General features: G+C 32.9%; 1 protein-coding gene across 1 annotated transcript; it reads right to left on the bottom strand.

The window, feature by feature from the left end:
• Positions 1–635: 635 nt before the first annotated feature.
• Positions 636–2,928, bottom strand: LOC127075075 (1,4-dihydroxy-2-naphthoyl-CoA synthase, peroxisomal). Its single transcript, XM_051016526.1, has 9 exons — positions 2,508–2,928; positions 2,239–2,361; positions 1,979–2,080; positions 1,715–1,753; positions 1,554–1,652; positions 1,405–1,452; positions 1,220–1,315; positions 1,008–1,130; positions 636–929 (listed from the first exon to the last, which is right to left on the bottom strand). The coding sequence occupies exons 1-9, from the start codon at positions 2,757–2,759 to the stop codon at positions 813–815; spliced, it is 999 nt and encodes a 332-aa protein (XP_050872483.1). The 5' UTR covers positions 2,760–2,928; the 3' UTR covers positions 636–812.
• Between the last annotated feature and the right edge of the window lie 6,415 nt (positions 2,929–9,343).

Genomic DNA, 9,343 nt, shown 5'->3' with positions numbered 1-9,343 from the left:
GTTGGAGAAGAGTGAATCAATATGGGCTTTGTTATTTCAAGCCTTTTGGCCGCCTCATAACATTATTATTATTTAAAAATATGATTACACCAATTATTTAAATATTGTAAAGATATGGTATTATAATTAAGGGTGGATTAGCAAAAATATTGTTTTACATGAAGAGGAAAAAACTCAACTATCAATCTGAATAATAAATATATGTTTTCCTTAAAAATATGTATTTTTGGTTATATTAAATTTAGAGAGAGCAATATAAAGTATTGGGGTTTTTGTTTGTGGACATTTATCACATCATGCATTATTAGATATTTGTTCAAATAATTATTTAGGCGTTAAAGTTTAGACTCATCTTTTTACTTAATTACATTCATATCAAATGTGTTAAACGAAAAACCAAAGCTCGTTGCGTTATTTCATGTGATTTACTATAGTTAAATTCTTTCAAAGCAACACACTGAACTCTTTGGCCTGTTGGTTACCTTCATGGTGTCAGGTCCTGCTTCATCAAGTGGTCTTGAGTTCTACTCCTGGATCAAGCACATGGTTAACCAGGCTCTGATACCATGATCTATAACTATGGCTTAAAAAGGGTAATTATTTTTCATTTTTTGTTCTTCTTTGTTGACTACATATTTATTTGATAGGTTTTATAATGAATTTCTATCTAAATTATACATGTACATAATATTTCAAGAGCTAACAGGAATCAGATCAGTTTATTTTTCCTAAAAAATATTGGACAGACTGGAAAACCATACCTCAAATTGATAACAATAATTGACATGCAGAATTTATAAATACATTGGAATTTATGGTCTTCGATTAAACTTCGAAAAATCCGGGCGTCTACGTTCCATATACGCAGTTTTTCCTTCATTTGCTTCTTCAGTGCCATAAAATATCAGTGTTGCATTTCCACCCATTTCCTATAATCAAAGATTGGATTTTTCGGTCGCAAGGCAGATACCAAGATTTAAAAAAAAAAATCACGAATAGTGATGTACCTGAAGTCCCGCGTGCCCGTCATCCACCGCATTAATAGATGCCTTGAGAACCCGAATTGCAGTCGGGCTGTTTCTGAGTATCTCCCTACACCATTTGATTGTTTCTTTCTCTAAACTCTCTAGCTATACCAAATCAAAACATTACATTAACCATAACTATCAGCTTCATGTTACAACTTGCAATTACAGTGCTGAGAATTCCAAGAGCTTACTGGTACAACAGTGTTGATAAGGCCCATTTTCTCTGCTTCAACAGCAGAATAAAACCTTGCGAGAAACCACATTTCACGCGCTTTTTTCGGACCTACCTGTATGAAGAATCATATATTTTATCTTCTGGATCGACAACATCAAAATGTTAAAGCAAACAAGTTAGTACTACTAATTTAGTCCTCACCAAACGCGACATGATGGAACTTCCGTAACCAGCATCGAAACTCCCAACCTTTATAGACGCAAAGACAAGATGTTACAGAGGAAAGAAGGTGCTGCAAATAACTTCTGGTTATGTGTTTGATTAGAACAAATCGTAAATGATTGATGCACCTTAGGACCCGTTTGGCCGAAGACAGCATTATCTGCTGCGATTGTTAGATCACAAACCATATGCAATACATGTCCTCCTCCAACAGCATACCCTGCAACCTGTTTTAATGTTAACGAAAAATCTGACTACAACAAGAATATCAAAGGAGTAAGGAGAGTACCATTGCAATCACTGGTTTTGGAAGGCGGCGAATCTGCACCTGAAATAGGAGAAAAGCAAAGAAAATGGGGTTTCTCATTACAAATCATGGAAAAGCAGATTGTGATATTGCGGTGGAGAGACTAAATTAATCAGACACTTATAATTTGGAGGACGAAAACGATGATTCACTCAAACATTATTGGTCCATTGCAAAGAGATAACTTGAGTAAAAATCAGTTCCATTCATCCGAAACGAAAACATCAGAAGTAAATTGATATATACTTGCAAGTCTAACACATTAAGGCGACCGATATTTTCATAATCAGAATAACCATCTTCAGTCCTCAATGCTTGGTCACCACCACTACAAAATGCATCGGTTCCCTACATCATCAATACGTCATTAAAATCAATCAATTCTAGCAATATTTTCAAAATTGAACCGGACATCGAACTCATAAGACCTATTTTTGGTAATATTAACTGATTTAAACCGTTTGAACCCGGGACAAAACTGCAATCGAATGTATGTATATATATACCTTTCCAGTGAGAATGATGACACCAACAGAAGGATCATCTCTAGCATCATTGAAAGCGCGAATAAGCTCCTTAACCGTGTGAGGTCGAAAGGCATTCCTTCTCTCTGGCCTATTAATACTAATCTGCAACGTTAAACCCAACATTGTCAAAATTAACTAGAAAAAAATAAAGAAAGGAAGGTAAACCCTAAATTATACCATCACCTAATTATTTCATATTTATCAACAACAAGCGAATTAAAAGAACATTTGAGAAAGTGCTAAGTAACCTTTGCTATTCCTTCACCAACGGATTTCTCGTAAACAATGTCAGTGAAATCCTTTCCTTCATCATCAGAAGCAACCTTCCAGACAACATCATTGGAGGGAACATTTCCATGAACTCGTTGGTAGCTATGGTTATTTGTGGAGCTTGAAGTGTGGCACAAGGAAATGAGTTGAGTTTGTGGTGTTGTTGGAGTGGGAAGGAGGTGGTTGGTTACAGAGGTGACTCTTCTGATAACGGTTTGAATGTCTGCCATTGGAGATGTGAGCTATAGGCAATAGCAGTTGTTCAGTTCTTAACCATATTGAAGAAGATGATGATGACGGGAGATTACAGAAGTTTGTCTTGTAGGATGTGGATAAGATAAGGTGAAACTGTGTTCCTTAGATCATGATTCATTTCATAGTTAATTTTTTAACTTTGAAACAAATACTTCTTAAAATATTTTTAAATTCAAATTATATTTTCAAATCTCATTATGTTTTTTGTTTTGATAAATGTTTATTTAAGCATAGGATGAATTAGTATTTGCAAATGCAATTTATTATTTGTAATTAATTTGATTTTGTATAAAAAATATGATTTTTTATTTTTTAAATTAAATAATTTTAATTTTAAGTTTTTCTCTCTCGACACTAAAATATAAATAAATAAATAGTGTGTATCGGAGTAAGAAGAAGATAAGATATGAATTTAGATTTTTGTGTTTTGAAATTATGCACAAAGACTCTTTCATATTGGAGAAATATCTTGACTAAAAATAAAATAATTTATGGGCCGATGCCGCTCTCTAATAAACTAGCATGTGAAGCTAATCAAACAGACTTAGTTAATTAGAAATATTTTAGTTAGATTTAGAATTTAATCGATTAAGAGGATTATTGTAGCATGTTGAATGCAAAAATGAAGAAGATGAAGTAGTGCAATGAAAAGAGTAAAATAATATATTGTTTCATTGATAGAGAGAGATTACAAACATCTATTAATACAATATATACAAGCAAGCTAGGACTATGGAAATCAGTTAGAACTAAGTAACTAACTTTCAGTTAGTTAGGTATTCTTCTTAACTGATTTTTACATTAGATCATAATTCTCTCCCTTAAGTTGGGAGAGATATATATTGTCAATTCTCAATTTGGATGTAAGATAATGAAACACGATTCTTGGAAAGACGTTAGTAAGTGGATCTGACAACTGATACTTTGATAAAATATGGATCAATTTGATGAAATTTGTAGAGACGTGTTCACAAATGAAATAACAATCAATGTCAATGTGTTTGGCTCTTTCATGGCTCATAGAATTGATGGCCATTTGAATTGCAGAGGTGTTGTCACAAAAAACTTTGCAAGATGAAACTTTTATATTAAATGCCCTCAATAGTTGTTTCAACCATAGCAATTCAGATGCTACAAAGGCTAAAGCTCTATATTTTGCTTATATTGATGATCTTGACACAGTAGCTTGGTTCTTAGACTTCCAAGCCACCAAAGATTCACTAATGAATATGCAGAATCATGTTATTGATTTTCTTGTGATGCTGCAACTTTCCAAATCTGCATCTGAATATGTAGAGATGAACTTGTAGAAAACATTACTCATTAGCCTGGTGTGCCCTTTAAGTATTGCAGGATATGATGGACACCCTTCAAATGAGGTTGTCTTGGTTTGGCCATGTACTGACTGAGTTTATGGACTGCAAATGAAATACCAGGTCTGTGAAGTATATTTTCTCTGACACAAGTGGATTCCTTTACTTGACTTGGAAATTTCTAGGCCAAGGAAATATTTGAGATCTCCCAAGAGCTTCAACTTGAACATGCTTTGAAGAAGAACCTGAGTGTAGCGGTAAAATTTTTGAGATTAAACTATTGATTAACTTAACTCATAAAGCAAGTGTCGCCACCGCACTTTTATTATTTCCAAAGGAAAGGGAAAAAGTATGAACAAAACTCAAAGAAGATTTAAAACAAAAACTAATAAGAAGAGATAAGGGTCCGGGGGTTGGTTATGCAAAGGGAAGGTGTTAGCACCCTAAACATCCATAATACTCCATGTGAACCTCTTTGAAAATATGTACATTTTAGTTTGAAAAAGGTGTTGTTCGTAAAAGATTAGAGAGATGGGAAAAGAATTTTTTTTTTCAATTCTTTGTGTTTGCCAAGACTTTTGAAGTCTCATGCCTATGTACCAACAAAGTGCAATGGAGGATCAAAACCCCGTAGTTCATGGTAAAAGTAACAAAAGATGTTTGTTTTGATTCATTTTTAATGAAAAGACATTTTGTCATTTTTAGGAGAATACTCAACTAGTCACCCACAAGTATGAGAACTTTGCATCATCATGAGAAAGGCTCCAACTTAGATAAGGATCAGTAAGTATGCCACTAACTCTCATAGATGGAAAAGAATTGTCATCAATGCTATGGGGATAGGAGAATTATATCTCAACTATGGAAATGACTCATGTCTAAACTTTGAAGAAAAGTTTTAAAAGGAAAAGTTCACAAAGGACACAAAATGATTCGAATGAGTTATGCATTTTTTAAGTCTTTTGAAATTGATCTGAATATGCTTAAGATGGATTATCATTTATTAAGAAAAGGTTTTGAAAAATCACTTGACAAAAGTCAAGATTTATTGAGAAAATGGTTCAAGTTTAAAAACAATAAGGTTTTGAAAAAGGGAGAAGATTTTGAAAATTAAAGAAGGAAAGAAGAAGAAGAGACTATCCTAAAGCATGAAGTAAAAACTAGGGAGGAAAGATCTAACCAAGAGATAGCAAGCTTTATGACATAAGTCAAGCAAGAATTATCTCCTTTGGATTAAGTCTCAAGCAATCCCAAATAAGAAAAGAATAATTCATGTATTAGATGAAACCAGGATAACTAAGCTAAGTCTTCAAAAGAACCCAAAGTCAAAGGTATCAGATGAATCACAAGGTCTTAAAGCACAAGCTCCCAGAGCAAAGGTCAAGATCTTAGTCCTAAGTTCATAACTCCACAACAATGCTAAGGATAGTAACCATAAGTCCATGAATCAGGAGAACCAACTTCTTTTTAGGTTTTTTCTTTATTAATGACTTTTTTTCTTCAATAAAATGGGAGTCCAAATGGACAAAGAATAAATAACATAAGTAAAAATAATATGATATGAAATGTTAAAGCATAAAGTAAATGATATTAAATTAAATAGCATAAGGTAAATGACATTAAAGTAAAGAGCATACGGTAAATGACATTAAAGTAAAGTCAATGCAAAGATAGGTTATTAAATGTTAGTGATCAAAAATATAAAAAAATGTTTTGGTCATTTTTTGGAGAACACTCAACTATTCACCCACAAGTATGAACATATGAACCTCTACATCACTTATGAGAAGGACTCCAACTTGGATAAAAATCAACAAGTATGTCACTAACTCTTATAAAGGAAAATGAGGTGATATTTTCACATAATACCATGAGGAGTAGGAGACTTAGAATCTCACTTATAAAAATGACTTATTTTTGGAACAAGTTTAGCGCTATGTTAAGCAATCATAATTGGACTTATTTAGAAGTCACAACTATCTGAGGCCGATTAATAATAATGTTTGTGTTAATACATGCTAGAGAAATGATATGTAAATCATTCTCCTAAAGCCATGCCACATAATAAAAGAAAAGAGGATGGATCAAGCACAAAGGTTAAGAGAATGGTCCATTACTTCAATCTATACTTCATAGTACTTAGTACAAACTTACGCATCAATCCAAAGTCCCTTAAATGATCTATGATCAATTAGGAGGTAGATTTGAAATGATGAACGTTCATCAAGTACCAATCCATGTGTCATGAACAAGATGGACATAAGCCATACAATTGATCAAGGGGAAAAGAAAGAGATGAAGGAGAATGGGACAAGAGAGATCAACACCAAATTGTATTAAAGGTTTGATCAAGTCATCATCAAAATCAATCATCTATTTTGGTGGATTAGGGTTTTCACCCCATCAACACCCAAGATCCAGTAAGTTTGATGAGACCTATGATCAAAACAACCATGATCCAAGATTAACAGAAATCCATCAAGGTCAAACAAATATAAAATGAAATTAAATGAAATAAAAATGCAACAAAGGTATTTTTAAAATGAAATTTAAAATAAAAATAAAGTGAAAAATCCATAAAGTCCTTCAAAGCACCAAATAAATGGCCAAGAAAATTATGGAAGGTTGGAAATAAAAAAAGAAGTATAAAATAATTTTATCATAATTTAAAAATCCAGAAAAGTATTTTTAAACCAATTAAAAAAAGGAGAAAAGAGAAATTCCATAAAAAATAGAAAATCAATAAAATAAAATATGAAAAAATAAAAATTAGGTGGAGGAAAATAAAAGAGAATTTTATAAATTATTTTGGGATTTTGTTTTATGTAAAATGTTTTTTCTATGAATTTTAAAATAAAATGCAATTAAAAATGAAAATAGAAAAAGAAATAAAATCAGAAAAAACGCGGAGCGTTGGATTTGGTTTCATTAATTGACGTGGCAGATCCAACTATCCTCAGGCTGAGATGCACGATGGAATTTAGCCAAAATAAAATACGAGATCTAATTCAAATTGGACCAATCAAAACATTCCAATTATCCAATGTGTCCTTCAAACTCAGATGACCTGAGATAAACTCCATTCGTCTTCTCCGATGGTCCCTCACCGAAGTTTCATCATTTGGTAAATTCAGAACACGAGGCCACCACCAATGTGTTCGCCTCCTCATCACGAATTCAACTTCATGCTCCAAATTCATTTATCTAAGCTGAGCATGGGGAATTTCAGAGAAGTTACAGAAATAAGCAAGCCACGAAAAATAAAATAAAATGATGAACACGGTCAATCAACACCAGATAAGTTAGGGGAAATCATCAGAGAGTGAAGGACTACATTATGGTAAATTGTTTGAGTTCAAATGGTGCTCAGAACTACCTTGTCCAAATGTTGATCATAAGTTGATGAAGCTCGATCTGGTTAGAGCACTTCAGAAGGTCTCAGAGCTTGGGAATTGTTGCAAAAGCTTCAGATGAGGCCAAAGATGCTAATAGAATCAAGAAATTGGATTAAAATAAGTTGAAATTCAAAAACACGATAGTTGAATTTTTCTGGAAAATTTCATAAGTAGGGGTTTCTTGGTTCTCAAAAGCTTGGAAATGAATGCAATAGCTTCCTCTATTTATAAGGAATGTGTTTGGATCCAAATACGTGTGGAATTAAACTTAATTCGTGCATAACGAATTTGATCATGAAGTGAGAAAAATGTGACTTACAATCCATCAAAACTCAGCCAAATGATGCGTTTCAAGGGTCAATTAACTTTTGGAGACTTCGTTAAACATGTTTAGGTCAAAAACGCATGCTAATTTGACTTGGAATTGAGATTAGTGAAGTTTAAATTTCGGGCAATGGTGATTTCTTCATTTCCAAGTCACCATGTTCAACTCAATGGGGCATCTTGCTCATGAGGCTTTTTGGTCCCATTCTTTTTGCAATGTGTTGCCATTATAACAAAGATTAAAATGTGCCAATAAAGGTTGAATTTGGATGATTGAGCACAAATTTATAGCATGTTGAAGTTGGCATGAAAAACTGGTCATGTAACTTAGAAAAATTTAAATCTCAAATGACTGAAAAAGACCTGAAACGTTTCAACAAATTCCGTGGCATTCCACACATAATTTTACTTTAATCCTTGAATAAAATTTGTATAGGGAATCAAAATTGATATTTTGAAAAAAGAATCATCCTCAAATGTTGAAAATTGAAGAAGTTGTGAACCTTGAAAGTTGAGGAAAAGTCACTTGAAAATAGGTCAAATTTCACCAAGTCCACAAATGACCTATAATGTGTTCAAACTTTTGATGATCCTCCAAGCATAATTGGATATTATCATGTAAAGATAAGTTGCATAGGATATTTATAAGAGTGAAAATGCAAAAATAAGCATTAAAAAATGTTGAGAATTGAAGGAGTTGTGATCCTTGGAACTTTGACTTCAAATGTTGACTTTTTGGGTCAAACCAATTGGGGCAAGCTTGTGCACTTGGGTTTCCTTTCATTTCAAGGTACATGGATTATCATATGAAATCAAAATAAGGTGTATTTTAATTTATATTGATTAAAATGCTCAAATCTTGAGGTAACTTATTGAAGAAGGCGTGGAAATAAACACATGAACCTTTGAGTTTCTTGAGAAGTTAGCAACAAAATTTTGAGATACACTTGATCAAAATGAGATTGAAATGTGCTTTAGAACTTTAAAGATCATTCCTTGGAAAATAGACCTTTGAGAATCAATGGTTGACCACATTTTGCTTAGGACTCAAAACAAACCCTAGTTGAGGAAACATGTTTGATGCTCTTGATGGGAAACCCTACCTTGCACCATAAACTTAAAAGAAATAAGAAATATTTTTGCTATTTTGATTAGTGGTTAGATGAGTAATGAACATATAAACACAAGAGTAAAACACTAACAAAGAAGTGTTTGATGATCCTTGCAAAAGGCAAACCCAAAGATGAGAGAGAGAAGACCAAGATGTGATCTTGTTTGTGTAGCAAGGATGCAAATGATGTGTGAGATCTTAGGGTTAAAAATTAGGGTATGACACTGAGTTTCTTGGATTAAATTTGAATCAGGACTAGCAAGCAATATATCATCCACATACACTAAGAGAGTCACCATATAATTTCCTTATCCTTTTCTGAATAATAAATGATTTGTTGATGACTGTTTGAATCCATGTTGCATGATTGTTGTTAGAAACTTGTGATACCATTATCTTGATGTTTGTCTTAAACC

Source organism: Lathyrus oleraceus, chromosome 4 (genome assembly GCF_024323335.1).
Source record: "Lathyrus oleraceus cultivar Zhongwan6 chromosome 4, CAAS_Psat_ZW6_1.0, whole genome shotgun sequence".
In the NCBI taxonomy this organism is placed as follows: Eukaryota; Viridiplantae; Streptophyta; class Magnoliopsida; order Fabales; family Fabaceae; genus Lathyrus; species Lathyrus oleraceus.
Note: the sequence above shows the minus strand (reverse complement) of the source record. Positions and strands in the feature narration are given on the sequence as shown.

Coding starts and splice junctions, on each gene's coding strand:
- LOC127075075 (XM_051016526.1), bottom strand. CDS start 2,759: ATGGCAGACATTCAAACCGTTATCAGAAGAGTCACCTCTGTAACCAAC. Junction 1,653..1,714: donor CAAAACCAGTGATTGCAATG/GTACTCTCCTTA, acceptor ACATTAAAACAG/GTTGCAGGGTATGCTGTTGG. Junction 1,453..1,553: donor TCGGCCAAACGGGTCCTAAG/GTGCATCAATCA, acceptor GCGTCTATAAAG/GTTGGGAGTTTCGATGCTGG.